The sequence below is a fragment of the Cetorhinus maximus genome, chromosome 7 (genome assembly GCF_964194155.1).
Source record: "Cetorhinus maximus chromosome 7, sCetMax3.hap1.1, whole genome shotgun sequence".
NCBI lineage: Eukaryota > Metazoa > Chordata > Chondrichthyes > Lamniformes > Cetorhinidae > Cetorhinus > Cetorhinus maximus.
Window position 1 is genome coordinate 39,094,866 of NC_135885.1, and position 25,177 is coordinate 39,120,042.

The 25,177-nt window shown below is 44.5% G+C and overlaps 1 protein-coding gene and 1 pseudogene across 3 annotated transcripts in view; both read right to left on the bottom strand.

Moving 5' to 3' along the window:
* LOC144682723 (mesenteric estrogen-dependent adipogenesis protein-like) overlaps positions 1-24,691 on the bottom strand; it is a 36,877-nt gene extending 12,186 nt beyond the window's left edge. For 2 of the 3 annotated variants that reach the window (XM_078545359.1, XM_078545358.1), the window contains exons 1-3: positions 24,104-24,691; positions 11,651-11,760; positions 1,430-1,542 (exon numbers count right to left, since the gene is read on the bottom strand). In XM_078545359.1, coding sequence (XP_078401485.1) covers positions 1,430-1,542; positions 11,651-11,760; positions 24,104-24,348 — 468 coding nt within the window. In that variant the 5' untranslated portion in view covers positions 24,349-24,691. The remainder of the gene's footprint in view (positions 1-1,429; positions 1,543-11,650; positions 11,761-24,103) is intronic. The other variant, XM_078545357.1, reaches the window with a different exon arrangement.
* On the bottom strand, positions 2,455-2,561 carry LOC144683131 (U5 spliceosomal RNA; annotated as a pseudogene).
* Positions 24,692-25,177: the final 486 nt, after the last annotated feature.

Here is a 25,177-nt window from a genome sequence, read left to right on the forward strand (position 1 = left end):
TGGATATCATTCAAAATTCCTACTGTAAAGCCCATTAAGCCAATTTAAATCAAAAAAACAAAATCATCATGCAGTTTTATCTTGAGTATAAATCCCGCTAAAAGGGCTTTTGGAAGGCATTGCATCTGCTCTAATTCTTCAACTTCCTGAGTCAAAACTGCTGTACCTGTTAGAGAACAGTTTATGTGACACCAAGTGCGATAGTAAGACAGAGCTTTATACTTCTTATGCTTTCGTCCCAAAAAAGCGGCAATCAAACTTCGAACAAAATTCCTCTTCACTATAGACAATTTACCAAACCTCACAGGAAGTTTACACATTTGGCATGTGTTCATTTAAAAAAGAAAGACTCGCATTTAAAAAGCAAGTTTAATGATCACCGGATATCTCAAAGTGCTTCAGAGCCAATGATGCACTTTTGAAAGGTAGTCACAGTTGTAATGTAGGAAACACAGCCACCAATTTGTACACAGCAAGCTCCCCTAAACTGCTATGTTTGTGTGATATTGATTGAGGGATAAATATTGGCCAGGACATCAGGGATAACTGCCCTGCTCTTCTTCAAAATAATGCCATGGGATCTTTTACATCCATCTGAGAGAGGCAGATGGGTCATCAGGTTACAGTCTCCTCCAAAATATGGGTTAAAAACATCATGTCATTCCTCAGTTGATGCCTTTTTTTTTTACACCTTATGAAATGTGCTCTACACACATTCTCACTACCAATTATTTCTCATCAGAGGTGAAAATGTGATATTGTCGTAGATATCGGCCGGGAGGTGGGTCCTGTCACGGGCGGGATGGAAAATTTGGTGACCCAGCAAAATGTCCGTTGACTTTCAATGGGAATTTCTGGTAATCCTGGACATTGAGATCATTAGTATCATCTCTCTGAGCAAGCTTTTGGTCACCCTTCCTAATTTGTGTGCTTATGAAACTTCTTGGGTCATTTCTTTACTTTAAAGCTTTAAATACATGTAAATTGTTGTCACTATATCTCATTACGCTAACCAGAATGGGCTATCTCACAAACTCTTGGGAATCACAAATTCTAATATGGAATCAGCTGGCAGCTCCCCCACTTAACTGGAGGTGTAGCTACCTGAAAGAAAAGCTATGCGGTGTATTAGACCTTTTGTAGCTTATTTGTATTAATAATGTCGAGTTCCTCTGTTCATAATGAATTGCCAGCACTAAGCCACTTTGTAAAATATCATGGAATTGAAGCAAGGATAAATTCTACCTAAAAAATGTCATATATTCACACTACAATGAAAGTTACAATTACAGTGCACTATTATTGCGCAGAATGGATAATATTACCTACGAATAAAATCCTGAATCTAAATTAGGATGGGGCTGAGGTATTTTAGGACTCCTAAAAAAAATACTGTCTAACCATTCAGCACTATCTGAATAGAACTTACCTGGAGGACATAGTTTGTCTCCATTTCTGATGCTGTGACGTCTTTCATACTATCTTCAATCTCCTGTCTCATTCTGGGGTGACGTGTGTTCACAATAATGGCATAAACCATTTCTGCAAAAATATAAAGCAAGGCACATATTGAGTACCCATTTTAGGATAATAGGCTCTTTGCTGACACTGTGCTGTCCCGTAACGTGTAGGCAAAATAGGAAGTTGATGAGTTTCATATTAACGTGATTATGATTATGATAAAATGCACTATTTTGTTCATAGTTTACCATTTTTGTTCAGTCTTTTCATTATACTACCTTTGCAGAAGCCAGGTTCCTGAACAATGTATCAGAGACAAAAGCCTTGGTTTTAACTCAGGGTAGAAGTCATGCTGGAGGAGACTGGAGCAGAGAACAACCATCCTTACCTCAGCACTATGGGACTTGGAAGATTTTAGCTCCTAGGTCAGCTGCATAGTCCGAGGCAGTCTCCCAACTAGAAGTGGCAGGCTAGCAGAGGCGAGCTGAAACCCTGAGGGTTGGATTTTCAATCCGGGGGTCGGGAACTCGACACTCAGATCATTTCTGGGCCCCAGCCCAGCGTTACGAGAGTGTCATTAAGCTATTTTAATATGCAGAACCCCTATTTGGGATGGAGGTGAGCTTGGCACCTAGTTAGTGGTGCCGGGCTCTGCCCGGAAGCAGGCGTATCTGGAGGGCGATTCTCAAAGGCAGTGGCTGCCATGACTGGGCTTGTTGTTTCCTGGATGAATGGAGCAAGCAGGAGAGCAGAGGGCAGCCTCACACTTCAAACAAGTGCTCAAACACTCACTCATCTTAACCCACTCTGCTCAAGCAATGACAACTTTGTATCACAGCAGGAGTGCCTCAATTTGACATTTCCCTTTTTTCCAAGACTCCAAACCAGCAGTAACAATCAATAAAGGCTCCCTGCTGTGCTCCCGACAGCTGTGCAACAACGTTCCCCAGACCGTTTGCTCCTCCTGTTCTTACCTTTGAAGATTTTTTTTTGAGCCCCACTAAAGCAGGGCCACAAAAAACTAACTTAAACTCTCCTCTCCACGGAAATCTTTAATAAAAGGCGAAAGATTTATACGATCTGAAGAGAAACCAGAGTCTGTCCCTCTCCAGGCCATTAACAAGCTCATCAACGAGCTTAACAGCCAGTTAATTAGAGGCATGCATGTCATGATGACAGCTGGTTGTGTGTGTGGACTTGGGTATTCAATACTATATGGTACTTGGATAAGATATTGTAAGATACGCTGTGTACTACATTTGGGGTCACCTGACCTGGGGCATGGGGTTGAAGGTCACACGTTAGGGAGTTAGCCAGCCTGGCAGGTTAAATGATGATGTGCTTGCAGTTAAATCTATGACTAGATGTTGAGAAGATGTTTCCACTAGTGGGGGAATCTCAAACTAGGGGACATAGTTACAGAATAAGGGGACACTCAGTTAAGACTGAGAAGCAAAGGAATTTCTTCTCTCAGAGGATAGTGAATGTCTGGAATTCTCTACTCCAGAGCATTGTGGAGGCTAGATCACTGAAAGTATTTAAAGAGGAGGTAAATATATTTTTGAAATATCAGGGAGTTGAGGCCTATGAGGAGCTGGCACGAAAGAGGAGTTGAGGCCTGGGGCAGATCAGCCATGATCTTATTGAATGGCGGGGCAGGCTCGAGAGGCCAAATGGCCTATTCCTGCTCCTATTTCTTATGTTCTTTGAATTTTGTTCTTTCAGCCTGAGATGTACACTGGCGACAAGGATAAATGCGGAGATATTTAGGATTGGGTCATAGCATTTTCTGGAGCTGATATGTCTGAAGTCCAAGGAATTGAGCTGTTTGATCCAACGGGTGTTGCCAGCATCCTCAGCGTGGAATGGGAAGCATGGATGGAGGAGTTGGAAGTGGATGCTGACAGTCACGTTGGTTTTTGGACTGGGCGACAGTGTTGCAGAAAGCACAGAGATGGGCCTTGTGTTTGTTCAATGCGGGTGCCTTGGTGAGGGAGATTTTTAGGATATTGCCCAACACATGTGAAAAGGCAGAATATGAATAGGCAGTGAAAGCTTTGGAGGACCATTATGTGGTTATGCCAAATGCCACATTCCAAAGGCATGTTTTCTGTCAGATGAGACAGAAAGAGGGGTAAACAGTGGCCCAATTTGTAACCTGTTTGAGGCAGGTGTTAGATGGATATAAGTATGTTGCAACAGATCTGAATAACCAGGCAATGGATCAGATGGTCCAACATTGCAAGTCGGATAAGTTGAGGTGCAAGCTGCTGGAAAGAGAAAGTGACTCAATGTTGGATGACACTTTGAAAATAGCAGCTGCATTGGAAGCAGTGGATGGGACAATTTCACAGCAGGAAACTTGGTCCCACCTCTGCCATTGGCACAACAAAAGTTGAGATAACCGGGTGGCACAATGACATCCAGGTACGTGTATAAGTAAACAGCAAAAGTCTGAGAGAGAATGCTTTCGATGTGGCAACTTGGGGCACTATGGTGCCCCAACTCCCCAATAGCCCTCCACTCCCCGATATTTCAAAAATATATCTACCTCCTTTTTAAATACTTTCATTGATCTAGTCTCCACAACTCTCTTTGGTAGAGAATTCCAGACATTCACTACCCTCTGGGAGGAGAAATTCCTTCGCGTCTCAGTTTTAAATGAGTGTCCCCTTATTCTATAACTCTGTCCCATAGTTTGAGATTCCCCCACTAGGGGAAACATCTTCTCAACATCTAGTCACAGATTTAACTGCAAGAACATCATCATGTCTTGCCAAGAGAAAGATATTCAGAAAATGTGGAGGCAAAAACCATTTTGCCAAGAATTGCGGAAGCTGAACAGAGAGGGAGGCCTGGCAAACCACATAAAAGAGAGAGACCAAAGTAGCACAACTGTGAGATGAGTTGAAGAAGATGGATACATGTTTTCTGTCAAAGGGAGCAACCAGGACAAAATTCCAGTGATTGTTGGTAGTATTGAAGTGAGCATTATTATAGATTCAGGCAGTGACAGTAATGTCATCAACAGAGCACTGTGGGAAGAACTGAAGACAAAGAGAATCGAGTGCACCTCACAAAAATGTGTTTAAAAGCTCTATCCTTACACTTCTAAAACCCCTTCAAACCGTTGGATGCTTCATTGTGGATGTGAGAGCTGGGGAGCAGAATATAAAGGCAGAATTTGTTGTGATTGAGGAGGATGATAAGCCTGGGGGGGTGCTACACATCGGATTGAAAGTGAACTCTTTGAAATCCTATACAAAGCTTAGAGAGGAATCTGAACCAGTGTTTCAAGGGATTGGGAAGTTATACAACCACCAAGTGTTAACCATTGATGAGAACGTGAAGCCTATAGCTCAGCCTATACACAGAACACCTTTTGGTCTGTGAGGAAAAGATAAAGGTCAGGATTTTCCAGCCCCACCATTGACGGGCATCGTCGCGGGTGGGATGGGAAAATTTGGAAAACTGTTGACCTTTAACCGCTCTCCAAATTTTCCATCCCACCCACAACAATGCCCATAAGGCCATAAGACATAGGAGCAGAAATTAGGCCATTCAGCCCATCGTGTCTGCTCCACTATTCAATCATGACTGATAAGTTTCTCAACCCCATTCTCCCGTTGGTGACAGGGCCAGAAAATCCTGTCCTATGTAACTGATCGACCCATTCGTCAAAGAGCCAGTTGGAGGACCAACAGTGTGGGTGAGCCCTGTTGTGGTTGTGCCCAAACCAAATGGTGTCATCAGACTCTGTGTTGATATGTGACAGGTGAATGAAGCAGTAGTGAGAGAACATCAGTCAATTTGCACTGTAGACAAAGGACAGAATCATCCCAGATTTGCACAAAGTGTGGTAGCGGGCAGCAAAAAGAATGTTTTACCCGCCGGCCACAATGGTGGCTTTTCACGCCATGTCATCCCAATCCCGTTTTATTAATCATGCATTCCCGTGAAACACGCCATTTTGATGGCGGGCGTGCTCTCGCTTGCCCGCCACGCCATCACCTCGCTGCTTCCTCACGTTCAGTGCCATATTTAAAGTGTAGCCGTGCCTCAGTGCTTCCAGCCCAGGACTGCTGCACAGAAGACATGGCCCCAAAAGGCAAGAAGACTGCAGCCCCCCTGATTCACTGATGCGTCCCTGCACCGTTTTTTGGACGCAGTGGAGTCGAGATCAGTGCCAACGCTGCACAGAAGTTGGCCACCCAATGCAGAAAGAGGGTGACTGATCTCATCCGTACAGCTAGGGTATGGCAACCATCTCATCACTCTAAACGCACACACTCAAGCCCATCACAAATTCACTGGCATCTCACTCACTGCCAGCTTAAGAGACATCACTACTCATTCTCACATACATATCCTCACATGTCCATCTGGCTTCATCTCCTCTGGAGACTGCCTCCTCAGCCCTCACCCTCTTGAGGCCATTTGCACAGATCAACATGTGCCCCTACACACACCCTGGGATACCCCCCTTCCCCAGTATAGCCCTCATCCTGCAGCCTCTTCCCTTGCCTGAGGCCACTTCTCCCCCTTCCCCAAACAAGCCCTTGCCCTGCAGCCATTGAAAAGCCACCTCCACCTTATGGCTGATCGGGTAGGTAGAGACCTGCCCATGAAACCCCCTAAATGTGATGTGGTACAGCCTGCAAAGCCTGGCGCTGATGATTGTGAGTGCTGCTCGAAGCAAGTTAGGCAAACAAACCTCAAAGTCCCGAGCAAAGTGCAGCCCGCCAGGTGCCTGTCGCTTATGTACAGTTGTGAAACACATCGGCGTGCAATCATGCTGACATGCTCGGATGATGCAGCGTGGGGGGAAGATTCCGGTGGGCTGGGCTTATAATGATATGCAGATGTATTACAATGAAGTGCCCGACAACCGATGGTGGGAAACGCAGCCCACCAGTGACAGACAGAGCGGACGATTGCAAACTGTTTCATGACATCTTGAAACCGATTTGTGGCCTTCTCGCCATATTGTCCATTCACACCTGACGCTGACAGGCATGGAAAATTCTGCCCAAAGTCTTTCAAAAGTTGTCAAAAAGTTAGGTATTTTCCAAATTAGACTTAAAGTGGGGATTCGACCAGCTGGAACTTCATCTTGATTCAAGGAAGGTGATGACGTTTGTCACTCAGTGTGGATTTTACCAATACAAGAGGTTACTATTGGGCATCAATGCGGTTCAGAGCATTTATCAACCTGAAATCCATAAGGTGACACAAGGGATCCCAGGAACATCCAATATCTCAGACCACATCATTATTCATGGAGCGAATAGAGAGGAACACAATTGAGATTAGTATTGGCAGTCAGTGTGACTTATAGTAAATGCAGATAAGTGCTTGGTGGGCATGACAGAGCTAATTTTCGTGGAGCATAAACTCACAAGTGGTGGAATCAATCCAGCCAAAGACAGGATAGAAGCAATAGCAGAGGCATGTGAATCGCAAAATGCCATGAAGTGAGATGTTTTCTGGGATTTGTGAACTATTGTGCAAGGACATCCCAATTTTGCTACCCTGGGCTGATCCATTGAAGAAATTGACCAGAAAGAATGAACGGTTCAGAGTTGATGAAGAGCAGAAAGTTCCCTTCAAAGATTTGAAAGACAGCCTGACAAGTGCGCGAACCCTGGGATACTAAGATCGAAATACACCAACGAAATATCAAAAGTCATAGCAGGTGTTAGTCCAGTTGGAATAGGAGCAATGCTGGTGTATGCTGATGGTCTGAGAACCATTGCCTTGGTAAGCAGATCTCTGACTGATATGGAGAGGAGATATCCTCAGATGGAGAAAGAGGCCCTAGGATTGGTGTGGGCATGCAAAAGATTCCATGCAAATTTATTTGACATTGAGTTTGAATTAGTGACAGATCACAAACCAATAGAGGTGATTTATTCTCCCAAATCCAAATCATGTGCCAGATGTGAAAGATGGGCTTTGAGACTCCAGCAGTACAAGTACAAGGTGATCCACATTGCTGGAAAGATCAATATTGCTGACCTGCTAACATGACTACTGAGGGAGGATCAAACACACGGATCCTCACTAGAGAAGGAAGCTGAATCGTTTGTGTGGTTTGTGACAGTTCATGCCACACCCACAGCAATGACAACTAGAGCAACTGAAAGAGAGTCAGACAAGGATGGCATCAGACAGAGAATCCAAGTTGGAAACTGGGAGAATTGCCCATTCAAGGTGTACATCGCTATACAAGATGAACTGTGCACAATTGGGAAGTGTGGGGTGGAATCGTCCCAGGTTTGCACTAAGTGGGCGGGAGAAACTGTGTTTTACCCGCTCGCCACAACAGCGGCTTCTCATGCCGTATCGTCCCAATCCCACTGCGTTAATTATGCATTCCCGGAAACACGCTGTTTTGATGGTGGGCAGGCTTTCATTCGCCCGCCATGCCATCATTTCGCCACTTCATTACGCCGGGCACCACATTTAAAGTGCAGCCATGCACATACCTCTCAATGCTTCCAGCCCACCACTGCTGCAAAAAAGACATGACCCGGAAAGGCAAAAAGACTGCAGCTCCCCCCAGATGTAATGACGCGTGCCTCAAACGCCTTTTGGATGCAGTGGAGGCTCGCCGCTGTGTCCTCTACCCCCACTCTGGCCGCAGGATGGGCAGCAGCATCATCAATCAAGCATGGGAGGCGATGGCAGTGCTGGTCAGTGCCAATGCCCTGCAAAAGAGCACAGCCACCCAGTGCCACAAGAGGATGAATGGTCTCATCCGTTCTGCCAGGGTAAGTTACTGTTCTCATCACTCTCAACTCACACACTCACAAACCCATCACACATCCACAGGGATCTCACACCTCCAGGGTCAACACCACTAACTCTCACACAAACCCTCACATCTCCATTAGGCTCATATCCTCTGGAGCTCGTGTCTTGATCCCGTCCATGTCTCCGCTCACCACACAAACATTCCACACAGTGCCATGTGTCCTGCTCACACTCTCTCCATCTGTTTTCATGCAGGAGAAGCTGGCTCACATCAGCAGGGAGTGGTCACAGACCGGGGATGGAGTGGACACATTAGGCCCCTCACTCACTTTGAGGAGTGTGCCATCGCACTGACTGGTGAGGATGTGGGCAGTGCCTGCGGTGACAGTGAGGTCAGTGGCGAAGATCCTGCACCACATCATCCCTCTCTCCACGCAAATGTGAGTGCTCTCTCACCTGCTTTTGACTCTGCTGCCATGCAGTAATTATTTTTTACTTTGGTTCACAGGGAGCTCTGACAAGCGACCGACGCCCTCAGCCAGCCAGTCTCTCAGCTCTATCCATGTCCTCACCTCAGCTAAGAGGACTCCTCCTCCATTGAAGAGCTGGAAATAAGCAGCCTGGAAGACCCATCACAGCGCTTACCCACACCCTGTACCAGCTCAGAGACACACACCTCGGTGGGACCTAGATCTAGAGCAGGCTCGGGTTCACAATCTGGTGGTCACCGCATGGACATGCATCAACAGCAGGAGGAGGCAGGTTCGGCTGAGGTCCCCGACACTCGGAGGACTGCTGGGGAAGAGGCATTTGTCAGGTCCGAGTCAGATGACAAGCCTCTGGACTTGGCCTTCCAACGCATCATGGAGAGTTAGCAGAAGGTGGGGGAACATCACGCAGAGCTGTTGGAAGCCCTCAAAAGAGTGGCATGTGAGTCAGAGGAGAGCTCTCTGATGAAGTGGTGCCCACATGTGCACATATGGAGGTCTCCATGGGAAGGATAGCAGACGCCATGGAGACCCTGGTTCAGCAGAACGCGGAGATGTGTGCAGACCTGCTCTCCATTGTGGTAGCCATGGGTGAGTTCCTGCAGTGGCGACACGAGAGGGAAACCGGGCATCTCGACATCCCTCTAGGTGCCCCTTCCCTTCAAGGAGTCAGGCAGGAGCCCCTGAGCACCCGAAGGGAGGAGGAGCAGCAGCTGGACACCCCTGGGTCATTCACTCAGAAATCTCAGAGGTTGTCCTCTCCCTCTGAGTCCCCTTTGCCTATGACCCCCTCAACCTTCATCCTTTGTCACCGAAGAGGGAGCAGCTGGCCCACAGGAGGACAGGCAAAGCAATCCGTTCAAATATTTTGTCACTTTATAACCTTGAAATATATTCACTTTCACCGAATAATGTGTGATGGTGTCTTTCAGCTTCATTGACAGGCTTCATGACTGCTCCCACTGCATCCCTCCCCCACTAGCAGTTCAACTGCATGTAGCTGGCCCATGAGTGATTCTGGAGGGAGAAGTGTGTGTATGGCAGGGCCTTTCAGAGCCTCATGCAAGCACTCTCCCACGCACATGGATCCTTCCGATATCACACTCATCTCAATGTCCTGAGCATTTTCAATGCTGCCTGCTGGGGTTCTATTTCAGTTGTCCACCTGAGCTGACCTGCATCTCCGCCTACCCACTGACCGCACTCCCATGCAGCACCTGATCTCAACCAACACGACTCTTGTTTTTCTTTCAATTTAGCCAGCTTGGTAGTGCTACAGTTTTTCTTTCGCTCCCCAGTTCTTGCCCCCCCGCCCCGTCACCCAATTCCTTTACCCCATCACTTTCGACCCATGTCCGTGAACTACCATCCACAACCCTTTTCTTTCAGGGATGTCCAAGTGAATGTGCACGTTCCCTTCCTTCCCGAAAATCCCACCCCCATCCACATGAACCTCCCGACCGCATCCTTCACACCCTCAGGGTCCGTGTCTGCCTCTGAGTCCGCATCAGCCACCCTCGCCGTCCCTTCTATCGATACCGTCGAACCCTCACTCTCCCACCCTACCACCTCACTCTGCCCGCAGTCATTCTCACCATTCCCTCATACCATGCCCGCCCTCAGTTCATGGGAGGATGTAGCAGTTGACTTCTTAGGTCCACTTCCATCAGCAGAGTCCATACCAGTGGTGATTGACTACTACAGCTGTTACTATGAGTATGTTGTGATGAGCTCTACAACAGCAGAGAAAATGGTGCCTGCATTGACTGAAATTTTTGCGAGGCTCAATCTACCGTTCAATCTGCATTGACGTAATGGGTCATAATTCATTTCACAGACATTTGCAGAATAAATGCAAGTCACAGGCATTCACCATCACAGAATAACCCCTAAATGGCCACAGGCAAATGGGAAAGTGGAATGATTTGTGATTTTAAACAATGTGATTTTAAGTTGACAAACAGCAATTATTGACACAAAGCATGTGCCTAGATGTGAAGTTGCATGTGTTGCGATTATGTTCGAAACAAAAAGGCTGTACACCAAATGCTGCTCTAGTGGTTTTGAAGTTCCTGTTTGTGATGTTTGCAAGTACATGAGAAAGCAATTGGATTGGGTCATTGAGGGTCATCAATTATCATAAGGATGCCACAGTTAAATAGTGAAAGAGAAATGACAGTTCCAGAAAGTGACATACTGAACAAAAGACTGAAACTATATTGGGCTGTGATGCACTTAACTTACCTGACATTCCTAACGGAATAAATGTATTTACTCAATGAGTTAGGGAAATAATGATTTGTAAAGTTTGTTTGCAAAGTTTATTGCAATATGTTTAGTGAGGGATGGAGTCTAAGCTACATATACCAAGCAGGAAAATCATGGATATGTTTCTGGTCTAATAAGGAAGGTATGTCATGGTGATAGCTGATTGTGTGTGTGGACTAGAGTATTAGATACTATATGGTACTCGGATAAGATATTGTAAGGTACATCATATGGAGTCACCTGACCTGGTCTGAAAGTCAGATAGTACATGTTAGGGAATTGGCCAGCATGGCAAATTAAGTTATGTTGTTCTTGCAGTTAAATTTGTGACTTCAAATGTTGTTCATTCAGTCGGAGATGTGACAATGTGAGTTGCTGGTTCCCCTCCAACTCAGCCCGCAACTGAAAATCCAGCTCTTAATGTTGGCAGTGTGCTCAAACTAAGTCTGAACCTGATCACACGTATACAGAGATTGGCCAGTGAACCGCTGGAGAGGAAAAGGAATTAGCTATGTTTTTCTCATTTGTTTATAATGAATACATTTGTGATTAAGTACCTTTGCACTTTTTAGACTCTCTCTAACAGCCCCGATTCTGGATAAAATGTCAAATGTAGTGCACAACAAGGCAGCAATAAATAATTTATCAATGAAAAACACAGCGGTAACAAAACATACCATTTTTAGAACCTTCGGTGAGCTTAACATTAGTAAAAAGGACCATTGGTTTGCTTAATATGGTCTCTTGAAAGTTTCTGTATTCCTTATGAGATGAGAGAGTAATTTTCCTGGAAGTAAAAAAGGAAAATCAGAATTTGGCACACAGTGCAGTAATTTAATTTTACCGATGCACATTCTTCAATGTTAAAGACCTTGTTAGAATTAATTGACAGCCATTCAATAATAGCAGAGCCTCCAGGCTTAGTTCCTGAGAACACTTTTGCTGAACCCTATTCCCCTTTCGAACCCTCTTAAAATCTGTCTCGTTGGTCAGGCTTTCTGTTGACCATCCTAAATCTCTCTCTTCCTGGCTTATCATCTGTTTCCCCTTTTTGGTTTATTTTTGAATTGGCATGGTATGCTTTTATGTTAAAGGTAAATAAATTTTATTTTGTTTTTTGTAACTCCATTGGCAGAGAAAGTATTTGAGGGCAATCACTGCTCATGACCTGAATGTATTTGGCTAGTATGAAGAAGATATCAATAAAGTAAACTGGGTACTGGGATGTACATAGAAGAATAAGTTATATGTTATACTGTACAGATTAAGGTGAGGCCAGTTCTGGAGCACTGTGTGCGGTTTTGCTTGCCAGGATAGGCACTTTCCTCAGGCTCTATCACCCTGCCCTTCAAATTTACCATCATCATCTCCTCCTCAAAGGAGCTGTTTTCTTCAACTATCACCCTACCTTAAACCTCCTGTCTTCTTGAAGGTGCTCAAGCTTATTGTCATCATCCAGCTCTGTGTTCACCTCTACCATGCCCCTTTGTCCATTTAGATCAACTTCTGCCCTGTTTACATCACTGACATTGACTCGGTCTAAGTCACAAATTATATCCTCTGTGACTGCAACCACTATCTCTGCTAATGCTTTGCAGTCTCTGCAATGGTGCAGCATACAATATAACTTGTATTTATAAAGCATGTTTAATATAATAAAACCTTCCAAGGTGCTTCACAAAGGCGTTATAGAACAAAATATGACATTATGCCACATAAGGAGATTTTAGGGCAGATGACTAAGAGCTTGGACAAAGAGGTGGGTTTTAGGGTCACAAGAAGGAAAATGAGGTGGAGAGGTTTAGAGAAGGAATTCCAGTGCCTAGGCAGCTGAAGGCATCACCCTCAATGCTAGAGCAATTAAAATCAAAGATGCTTAAGGGCAAAATTAAAGGAGTGCAGATATCTTGGAAAGTTACCAGGCTAGAGGAGGTTACAGAGGTGGGGAGGGGCCAGTGCATGAAGGGATGTTAAGATAAGGATAAGAATTTTAAAATTGAGGCGTTCTTTAACCGGGAGCTAATGTAGGGCAGCGGTACAGGGGTGATGAGTGAAAGACGTTTGGTGAGTTAGGACATGGATAGCATAGTTTTGGATGATTTCAAGTTTATGGAGTGCCGAATGTGGGAGGCTAGCCGGGAATGTGTTGGAATAGTCAATTATGGAGGTAAAAAAGGCATGGATAAGGGGTGCAGCAGCGGAAAAGCTAAGGCACAGGTGAAGGTGGGCAAAGTTACAGAAGTGGAAATAGGTAGCTTTATTGATGATGAAGATGAGTGGTTGACAGCTCAGTTTGGGATCAAAAAAGACACCAAGGCTGAATGACAAGGGAATGGCATATGTGGCAGGGGCAGAAGATGATGGTTTCAGTTTTCCCAATAGTTAATTGGATGAAATTTCAGCTCATCCAGTACAGGATGTCAGATAATCAGTCTGATCATTTATAGACAGTGGAGAGGTGGAGAGACATGGTGGAGGTAGTGTTGGGAATCATCAGCGTCCATCTGGAAGCGAGTATTTTTGGATGATATCGCTGAGGGACAGCATATAGATAAGAAATAGATCCTTGGGGGACACCAGAGGTAACTATGTGGGAGCAGATAGGGGTAATGATGGCATATTTGAAGAAGAGAGGAACAGAATCTGAGGACAGAGAATCTTTCACAATATCAGTTAACATGAGAAGTTGGATGGTCAGAAGTTTAATGGGAATAGGATAGAGATAGCAGGAGTTGGGTCTCATAGACAGGTCAAGCTCAGAGAGTAAAGCACAGGGAGGGTATGGGGGGAATGGGAGAGATCTAGAGAAGAAAACAAGTTCAAAGTTAGAGCAGAGGCCAGCCTTAAAGGAGGCTCAACCCAGTGAGCTAGGGGAAGAAAGATAAATGACAGATGCAGTTGACACGATGGTCTCAATCTTGGTGACAAAGGAATCCATGAGCTCCTCGCTCCTTGGGGGAGAATTTTCAGCTCAGCGAGTGGGGACAGGGCCATCTCGCCGAGGCATAAAACGACGCGGTGTGACATCGGGCGTGCATCCCGACGTCACCGCACGTCATTTAGATTTTCAGTTCGTGGGGCCAAACTGTCGATGGCCTATTAAGGCCATTAATTAACTAATTAAACCTATTGAGAAAGCTGCCCGTCCAACCTTAAGGTTGGTGGGCAGGCGAAGAGCCCAGGCGGCCTTCGCATTTTTCATGGAACCTCATCCACAGGCAGGATGAGGTTTCATGAAGGGTTTATAAACTAAATAAAATTTTTCATTAAAGTTCATTGACATGTCCCAGCTCATGTGACTCGGTCACATGAGGGGCCTTGTCTTAAAATTTTTTTTTTCTTTATTAAAATTTTTCAAGCTCAAAACTTATCTCCCTGAGATACCTCTGTGTGAAAGAGCACACTCCCGACTCAGGAAACCACCCCCCGCCCGTACAGGGAGCGTCAGGCTGGGCAGGCTTTAATTGGCCCACCCACATAAAATGGCAGCACGGACCCAATCGGGAGCGCCAATCGGGTCTGCGCCCATTCCCCCTCGCCCGCCCCTGCACAACCCCCCCGACGGGGGGAAAATTCTTCCCTTGGTGTTGGAAGTGAGGGTGCAGGAGATGGGGAGAGTGAAGTAGAGAAAAGAAACCAGTTATCTTTGCATTCCAGATGATCTGGGGATAGTGCGCAGTTTTCGTTGATGAGAGCAGGACCTGAAAGCACTTTATGTAGTGCAGCCAGATCCAGCAATGAATGACTAAACCAATTTTCCATCATAACCATTAAAGTCAGCATCCCCTACACCCAAGGGAATGGAGGTGTAGGCCGTATCGGAGAGTAATGGTTTTAATGAAGATGAGGGTATCAAAGGTGGAGTGAGGGTGTGGTTGAGCAGATTGGTAGCTGCAGAAATGTTGTGGTGAATAAAGGGCCATGGGATAGACAATTGGGAACATCCCGGTGCAGTTCTAAGTAAATTGGGGAGAGCTTTTTCCAGGGGCAGATGGAGAAGGATGTAGGATTTGGAATGGAGAAGCTAGATGTTGGTGGAGAGCAATAAAAGGATGTGATTAGAGATGGTCTTACCTGTGATTGATACTATTGGGGTACCAAGGCCACATGAGATGGTAAGGTCAAGTGGATGGCCACGATTATGGTTTTAAGGGTTTACATTGAGAATGAGATTAAGGGAGGAAATAGCCAACTGCTTCAGCTTCTTCATTAACTTGCTCTGTGGCCCGTGTTTCTTCTACGCCTACCTCCTCTAAATCAGCAGCGCATCACTTACAATATCTCCTCCTGCTTCCTCCACAAAATCATTTCGGAGGTACAGTATCTTACAGACTCATCCCAGGTCCTTCCAATTCTTCATTTACACACTGGCCCTCAGTGAAATAAGTCACGAACGAGGAATCAGCTTCCAACACCCAGTTATACCTCTCCACCATCACTCTTGATAGCATAAGCACTATCATCAGGCCCAACTGTTTAGCCAACACTAACTTATGGATAAGCAAGACCTGTCTTCAGCTGAACTTTTCTGAAACAAAGACATTCTTACCAAAAATCCCTGATCCTGCCCTTGTGTCTAGCTGCTCACTTAAATTGAACCCAACAGTTTACAGCTGTAGTGTTCTGTTTGACACTGAGCTAAACTGCAAACCCTGAATTCCCACCACCAACACCACCAGGAATGCCTATTTTCACCTCCAAATTAACTGTCTTTACCTCCACCTCATTCACATTGCCATCAACATCTCAGCAGTAGTACTGAAAATTTGTGCTCTAGAACTAGCTGTGTTCCTAGCCAAGCTGTTCCAATACAGCTACAACTCTGATACCTACCCGACAACGTGGAAAATTGTCCTGATGTGTTCTGTCCACTAAAAGGACAAATGCAATCCGGCCAATTAACACCTCATCAGTTTACTCTCAATCATCAGTAAAGTGATGGAAGGTGACATCATCAGTGCTATCAAGCAGCAAACACAGTAATTAACTGCTCACTTTGGGTTCCACCAGGGCCACTTGGCTCCAGACCTCATTACAGGCTTGGTCCAAACATGGACAAAAGAGCTGAATTCAAGAGGTGAGGTGAGAGTGACTGCCCATAGAATCAAGGCAGCATTTGACTGATTGCAGCATCAAGGAGCTATAACAAAATTGAAGTCAATGGAAAGGGGAGGGAAATCTCTCCACTGGTTGCAGTCATATCCAGCACAAAGAAACATGGTTGTAGTTTTGGAGGCCAATAATCTCAGTCCCAGAACATTGTTGCAAGAATTCCTCAGGATAGTGTCCGGCAAGGTCTGGACAATATTCAGGCTTGGGCTGATAATTGGCAACTAACATTCGTGCCACAAAAGTGCCAGTCAATGTCCGTCTCCAACAAAAGAAAATCTAATCATCTCCCCTTCATATTTAATGGCATTACCATCGCTGAATCTCTCACCATTAACATCCTGGGGAAGACTTATCATTGACCAGAAACTTAACTGGACCAGCCATATAAATACTGCTGCAACAGTAGTCAGAGACTGGGAATTCTGCAGCAAGAAACTCACTTCTGATTCCTCAAAGCCTGTCCACCATCAACATGGCACAACTCAGGAGTCTGATGGTGGAACACTCTCTATTTACCTGGATGCATGCGGCTCCAACAACAACCAAGAAACTTGACACCAACCAATTCAAAGCAGCCCATCTGATCAGCACACCATCCATCACCTTAAGCATTCACTCCCTCCACCACCGACACACAGTGGCAACAGTGTGTGCCATAAACAAAATGCACTGCAGCAACTCACCAAGCCTCCTTTGACAGCACTTTCCAAACCTGCAATTTCTACCACTTAGAAGGACAAATTGTACAGATGCTTGGGAACACCATCACCTGTAAGTTCCTCTCAAAATCACACACCATCCTGACTTGATGCTATATTGCTTTCCTTCACTGTTGCTGGGTCAAAATCCTGGAACTCCCTTCCTAACCGCATTGTACATTAACCAGTTTCTCAAGGGCAATCAGGGATGGCAAACAAATGCTGACATGACCAGCAACACTTACATCCCATGGAAGAATAAAAAATGTCTTTTCCTCATACTCATTTGCTTTCTCTCCTTGCAGAAGAAAGCACACAACCTCAGGGAGAGGCAAAGACCCATGGGGGATGAAGGTGGTCCTCAAGTTACAGGCACCTTGCTGTCCACTGTTTCACTGATCAAAGGCTTCCCAGCCTGTCAGTTTCACTGAAGAAGCTCTTTTCACTGTGGACTCAAGCTTGGTGACCTTGGCGAGTTGCTGACAGCTCAGAAAGTAGGTCACAGGCTGTTAAAACCAGAATGCTGAGTCAAAGAGACACTTAATTGCCTGTTTGCATAATCAAATTACCTTCCTGGCAGCTGCACAGCGTGGGGGAATCTCCCTGCTTGCCTTCAAACTTGCTCGGGTGTTATGGGATGGGATAATGTCAGGATAACCCAATGTCACTTTTAGGGGACCTAACTGCCTGCACATACCAAAATCCACCTCCCCTTGTCTGTACTCTCCCCAATCTGGTGGAAGTAAACAATTGGAACCCAAAATTACCAAATATGATGGGATAGAGGGGCAGGAGGGCTGGGGGCACAAATGTATCCATTCTTAGGGCTGGATCTACCCAAGAACTTTGGGAGTTAACCAAATGGGGGTCCTGAGCCCGCACTACTGGCAATGTGCACAATGGAACAATCTTCTTGGAGGCAGCCTCCTAATTGGTCTCCGTGCTCGTCATGCTATTAAGAATGGCGGGCAGGGTCTTGAGGCTGCAGGTCCAATCAGAGGGCTGACAGCCCTGGAGTCTCGCTAGCCCCACTGGTAGAGGTAGATGCTGCTAAGGCAGGTCAGATATCGCGAATGTGCCTCAACATGGAGCATATATTTTAACAAAATTATTACAGGTGAAGCTATTAGATTCCTCAAAGCAGAGAGGAAAGGCCTCCTCTTGGTGGTCCACTCTTTGGGGCATGGAGCCTCTGACTTCAATAGCTCCCCAGCCTTCTACAGGGAGACTGCCTCCACGGAGATGGGGGCCTCCACATGGTGCGGGTCTGCTCTGCTGGCAGCAAAATGCTGGCACTCACAAAATCAGACCTAACCAGTTCATACAGGCTGCCTGTCTCTGTGGAGTGGGCAGCCAATCTGATTCCCAGCCGCCGGCTAGGAAAGCTCCCTGGCAGCTCCTACCTATTTGCCCACTCCTCTGCCTCCAAGCCCGCCATCACAGGGCTGAGAAAAATTCAGCCCCCCCCCCACCCCCCCCTCTACGTGATTGAATACATTGAATCTGCACCTCTTTTGTCAGTGTTATTTTGCCAGAAGTGCGACAAGAACTGGGTTTCCACCGGACTTCTGGGCAAGTGACGCCAGGGAAATGGGAACAAATCCGAGGAACCTCCTGACCCGTGAATTTTAATGATATAATTGGACCATATTTAAAATAAATAATGTAAGGGAGCAGAATTAAAACAGCTTAAGTGACAAAACTGCTGATGTGTTCCGGCTTACCAGCTGTATCTACATTAACATTAATTATGCAAAAGTACTTTTGTTAGAAGGAAGGGGTTCACATGGGTCACGAAACTCTGAAGACAGGCTTAGAATTTCTGATCTGCAGGGTATGTGACAGTAATAAGAAGGCAAACAAGTTCTAATGGTGCATAGTCACAAGGGTAAAAGTGAAATTCCAGGGAATACTGTTCCCTAAAGTCCCTAAAGAACACTGATTTTGTTCCACCTGTCTTAAGGTGTTCAAATTCATCATTGTATTACAGCGGTGATATCCTTGCTTGAAGAAAGTACTGAATTGGGATATCAGGGAGTAGCAATCTGGGCCACAAAGAGCTAGAATTATTATGGAGATCAAATAGCAGCTATGTGAAAACGTTTTTTTTAAGTTTTTAAGGGGCATATATTAACTAAATAATAAACTAATTATTAACTAATAAATAAGCACAAGACCTGTAGCCAGAGTATGGACTCAGGTTCAGAAGAGGGGAGATGAACAGAGAGTTTTGATTTAAATAATTCATACAATTACATGTACAAACTGGCAGGGAAAACAAATAATATTGTCAACTTCAAGAGGCAGCTGAACAGTTTTTTTGTTCACCGAGTGAAGTGATTGAGGAGTAAGGCAATAAAAAGACATTTTTAAAAAGTAATCAGAAAATACTGGATATACATAGCAGGTCTGTTGGCATCTGTAAGCAACCTTAGTTTACACTGAAAATGATAACTGAGCTTTTTTCTTTGCAGATGCTGACCAATCTTATGCATAATTTATGGTATTTCTTCAACTTTAGGACTTGGCAGTGTTTCTAACCTTCATGCTCTAGGTTATTTCAATTTATAAATATGGGTGAGTGCCAACTCCCTATATGTTGGAGAATCTTAGCCTAGAGTTCTTGATATGCCTTCAATAATGCATTTAGGAAAAAGACAGCAAACTTTTTTTATTCATTCATTTTTGCCCATGCCTAATTGCCCTTGAGAAGGTGGTGGTGAGCTGCCTTCTTGAACCGTTGCAGTCTATGTGGTGCAGGTACACCCACAGTGCTGTTAGGAAGGAAGTTCCAAGATTTTGACCCAGCGACTGTCTGATAATTAATTACTTTGAACCACTCAACATATCCTACATTTCCAAAACAACAGAGCAACATATCAGACCTCATTTTAAGTTTTTAAAAAGTAAGCAAATTTATTTTACAAATCATTCATTTTTTCATTCATTTGTTTTCACCACAGCCTTGATGAAGCCATTGGCATCATATTGCTTCTTCCCTGGATTTTATCAAGCCTTCCTCAGTCCACATCTCAATGTTATCCACCCATCCAATTTTTCTCCTTCCTCTTATGTTTTTATCCTCAGTTTCTCCTTCAATTTTCAGCAGGATAAGGCCATTTGGGCTTTGTTTCCAATGTCTGTACTTGGCTATCTTTCTTTGTCTAAACGTACTTAACAACCCTTCTGATCCTTGAACTTCTACTGTTAACCTAACCCACTCATTTGTCCTTCTGCCCATCCAGCTAATTCTGAGCATTCTTCACCATATCCACATTTCAAAACCTGTTAGCCTTCTCTCATCCTCTTTCTTCAGAGTCCAACTCTCACATTCACAGAGTGCAGCACTGCACACTAGTAACTGTACTGGGTGTTTTTTCAGCTTCATGCTGATGTTTTCGGACTTCCAAATGCTACTTAACTCTAACCTGGGTTTCATTCTTGGATGTAACTTTGTTGTTTGTCATCAAGGCACTTGAATTTGTCCACTGTCTTCATCTCGGTACTTCCAACCTTGACTTTTCCATTGCCATTTAGAGCCACAACATTGGTCTTAGCCTCATTTATGTTCAGTCCAAAAGACTCACTGTGTCTTTTGACTATGCCTGCCATTTGTCCTGGCTATGAATGTGGTGTTGCCTGCATACTTCTCCAGGTTTTTTACAAATATCGACAATGAGGAACCGTCAAACAGTGTGATACATGTTGGTAGGAAGAATGGTGAGAGGCAAAATAAAGGGTGCAATTCTAAAGGGAGTGCTATGCCTGTGCTGGCGCTCTATGAGAGAAATTCAGCTGTGCAAGAACATAAGAAATAGGAGCAGGAGTAGGCCATTCAGCCCCTCCAGCCTGCTCTGCCATTCAATAAGATCATGGCTAATCTGATTGTGGTGTTAATTCCACTTTCCTGCCTGCCCCCCACAATACTTGACTCCCTTGGAGATCAAAAATCTAACTCAGCCTTGAATCTATTCAGTGGCCCATCCTCCATTGTTCTCTGGGGTAGTGACTTCCAAAGATTAATGACCTTCTGAGAGAAGAAATTCCTCCTTATCTCAATATTAAATGGGAGACCGCTTGTTTTGAAATTATGGCTCCTAGTTTTAGGTTCCCCCATAAGGGCATGCAGAGGTGCCCTTGAAGGCATGTAAGATATTTCAGGAAGCTTAGGCCAGGTGATTGAGGGGGGTGGGGGGCGGTGGGAATGTGGTGATTGGTTGGTAATTGAAGCAGTGGTGACTAGACTGTGGGATGCCCTCTGCCACTGGGAGTCCCTTCCTTGGGCCATGTATTGCCCATCAAGGAGGGTGCCCAACCCCCAATCCCACTCCCCACACCAGGCAAACGCTTGTAGGCTACCAGAGTTTATCTGGTGGTCTCCCGATGCAGCAGTGGGCCCTCCCAATGTGGGCAAAATGCAGATTATAGATATTATTCATTGTGATTATTGCGCTGTTGAAAAAGATATTTGTTACTTATTAAAAAAATCTTCTTTTCTTCTTAAATACATATTTCAATTTTCATAATTTTTTTTCTTTGTTTTTGGAACTTGAGCATTGTTGGCAAGGCCAGCATTTCCTTCCAGAAGGTAGTGGTGAGACACCTTCTTGACCACTGCAGTGGTGTAGGTACACTCATAGTGCTGTTGGGGAGTGTCTTTGATTCATTTGTTTTAACCCAATTTCGGTAGTACTGTGATGAAACAGAAGTGTGTGGAGAGCAAAAGGTGCTTCAAGCAAGAAACATCAAATTACACAGGTACAATGTTTTGATAGGATTGGAGCAATTTGAATAATTTTTATTTTGGCCTCACAAAAAATGCAAAGTGTCAGTGTAAGTTATGCCCTACTGTGTTGTTTACCTGTAAGCATCATAAGCAAGGCCAGCATTTAGTGTCCACCCCTAGTTTCCCAAAAGGCAGTGAGAAGGGGGTGGTGTGCCACCTTTTTTAATACAACTCAGTGATTTGCTTAGCCATTTCAGAGGGCAGTTAAGAGTCAACTGTATTTCTGTGTGTTTGGAATCATACATTGGCCAGACGAGATAAGGACAGCAAATTTCCCTCACTAAAAGACATTAGGGAGCCAAATGGGCTTCTATGAGAAGGAGGTTCGTTACTGATACTAGCTTTTAGATTCAGGTTTTTGTGTAATTAATAGAATTTAAGTTCCTCAGCTACAATGGTGAGACTTAAACTCACATCTTTGAATCATTACTAGCCTACTAAAAGAGAATGTGGGGGGCAGACAATGGCATAGTGATATTTTGCTGGACTAGTAATCCAGAGACCCAGGATAATGCTCTGGGAACCCAGGTTCAAATCCCACCACAGCAGATGGTGGAATTTGAATTCAATTTTTAAAAATCTGGAATTAAAAGTCTAATGATGACCATGACACCATTGTCATAAAAACCCATCTGATTTACTAATGTCCTTTAGGTCCTTAATGTCCTTACCTGGTCTGGCCTACATGCCTACTTCAGACCCACAGCAAGGTTGATTTTTATATGCCTTCTTAGGGATGGGCAATAAATGCTGGCATAGCCAGCGATGCCCATCCCATGAATGAATTTTTAAAAATACCCATTATCATACCATGTCCAATGAGGGTATGAACGTATGATGGATCTTGGAAGGTGTGACTTGAGAACAAATAAGAGCACTACAAGAGAATCAAATTTATAAGACTGCATTTCTATGTTCATTATTGATCTCACCTTTAGTAGACTCACTTCATTTCCTGACTGTACAGTGTAAAGGAACAGCTACAATTGAGTGAAACCTGAAGTTTCTCCATTTGGAATTAATACCTTGGTTATCTACCTTACAACATTAAACAAATAAGGGAATGTTTGTGATGTTAATATCCACTTGAAGAAACTGGGCTGATGAACTGAAGGACCTTTGCTTGTGCTATACTGTGAATTTGTACTAAGAGTAAACTATGGTCTACCAGTCTATTTTCCTTTAAATTCACAGAAACTTCAACCCTCCAGTGTTGCTAGCAATCAGCAGAACAGTATACATTGAAGCAGCTCTTAAATTAAATCAGTATTAAAAATAAAAACAGAAAATGCTGGAAAAACTCAGCAGGTCTGGCAGCATCTGTGGAGAGAGAAACAGAGTTAATGTTTCGAGTCCATATGACCCTTCGTCAGTGAAGAAGTCATCATACGGACTCAGAATGTTAACTCTGTTTCTCTCTCCACAGATGCTGCCAGACCTGCTGAGTTTTTCCAGCATTTTCTGTTTTTATTTCAGATTTCCAGCATCTGCAGTATTTTGCTTTTTTCCTAAATTAATCAGTGTCACTTTGGCTTAGTTGGCAACAACCTCACCTCTGACTAGACTGATTGTGGACTCAAGGACTTGAGCAAATAATCAAGGCTGATATCTCAGTGCATTAATAAGAGAGTGCCACGTTGTTGAAGTGTTGCACTTCAGATGAACAGTTAAATCAAAGCTCCAAGGTTCAAGTGAGTTATAAAGATACCAAAACAATATTAGAAGAAGAGCATCATGTTCTGCTGATATCTTGATGAACATTCTTTCCTCCATCATTATAGGTTAACTGGCCATTGGTGTCAGCTGTGGCTCAGTTCATAGCACCCTAGCCTTTGAATCAGAGGGTTGTGGGTTCATGTCCCACTCCCGGAAACCAAGAACTGTGATTATACTCAGAAGAGTTGCAATCTGTGACTGTTGATAACTCGAAAGAATTTTTGAGGTGTCAGCTGTGGCTCAGTTCATAGCACCCTCGCCTTTGAATCAGAAGGTTGTGGGTTCATGTCCCACTCCCGGAAACCAAGAACTGTGATTGTACTTGAAAGAGTTGCAATCTGTGACTGTTGATAACTCGAAAGAGTTACTCTTTGTTGAGTCTTCCTGTGTGCAAAATGGCTGTCACATTCACCTATTTAACACTGACTGCACATCTGTTCCTGAGAGATGTTAGATTTTTTTCTTTCAAATGGCTTATTTAATTTTCCAAACACTAACATTGCTCAAATACGAATAGTTTGTCCTTGATAAGTGAATATTATACAATATGTATGACACTAAGCAGCTAATATTTTTGTATTAACTTAAAAGGTTTAGAATGAGAGGAACCGTTTTTTTTAATTTATCTAATAACCTGTGTTTATTCAGGAGTTTGAAATCCAAGCCTCGTAACAAACCTGCTGACTGAAGCTTGCATTTAATGCACCTGCCGCGCCAACCCAAACATTAACCCACCCTATACACCTTCAGGTTTGCTCCCCACCACGCAAAAAATGGAGCTGTCCCTCACTGAGTTAACACTTGCTGCAGATTCTCACCTCTGGATGCTGTTGACCAGGTTGCACTGCTGCCCGTCCACATTGACTTGCCCATTGGAGATCACATTGTATCCGGCTCCCGGTTCCTTGCTGATCTGAATGCTGTTCCCCACCACTGGGAATTGCGACCGCTGCAAACTGAGCAGCAACTCCAGCGGCAGCACCGCGATCTCACAGTTCATGGCAGAGGGGCAGACAGGCGGCAGAGGGGTATGAGGGTCAGTCACTGGGGAGTCGGTAGACATGTCCACATCCAGAATGAACAACACGTGCTCGACTAGGATCTACAGGCTACACAAAAGATCTAAGTTTCGAGCACGTAACGCCTGGCGATGTAAAGAACTGGAGTGTGATCAAAATGGGCTTTAGTCCACTTCTTAAAAGTGCACTAAAGGCGAGGAATGCAAATGAGTCAACACTCCCAAGTCAAAAATCCTTCACCCGGACAGACTCACCTTTGAACAGCCGTTGCCTGTAGAACCAGAACAAGCGGTTGAAAGCTGGCAGTGACAGGCAGGGAGCTCTGTGTACTCGAGATACTGTAGCTGTATTTGCCTGCGGGAAGGGCAGGAAGAAGTGTTGCAAAACTTTACCCCAACAGAGTCCATGCTGCGATAGAGTCCATTGTCTATGAGAGGAATGGGCACTGGAGGAGATTATACCACCGTGGAAGTAAATGTAATAAATTGTAATGATTAGTTAATAATCATGAGGAAAATTAATCAGAATGGCCGGAAAAATCTCTTTATTCTGCCAGAATAAGTTTCACAATAGTCACAACTCTCACATCGAGTGGGCTGGAAAATTGGACTCAAAACAACACATGTCAAAGGTAAATTGAAGTTCCATTAACTTTAGCAATCACTGAGAACAAATATTGCTGTATATCATTTTGAAAAACACCCATTAAACTCATTTGCAATGCTCTTGGATGCTCCCTTGGCATCTCACTTTCTCAAAAGAATTCTTTGCTAAAACGAGGCAGAATGTACATTCCACAAATCAGATCAGCGGCCTGGAGTCTGTCAGTGTCAGGATGTGGCCTCTGGGTCTAGCAACATTATGGGCTAGGGT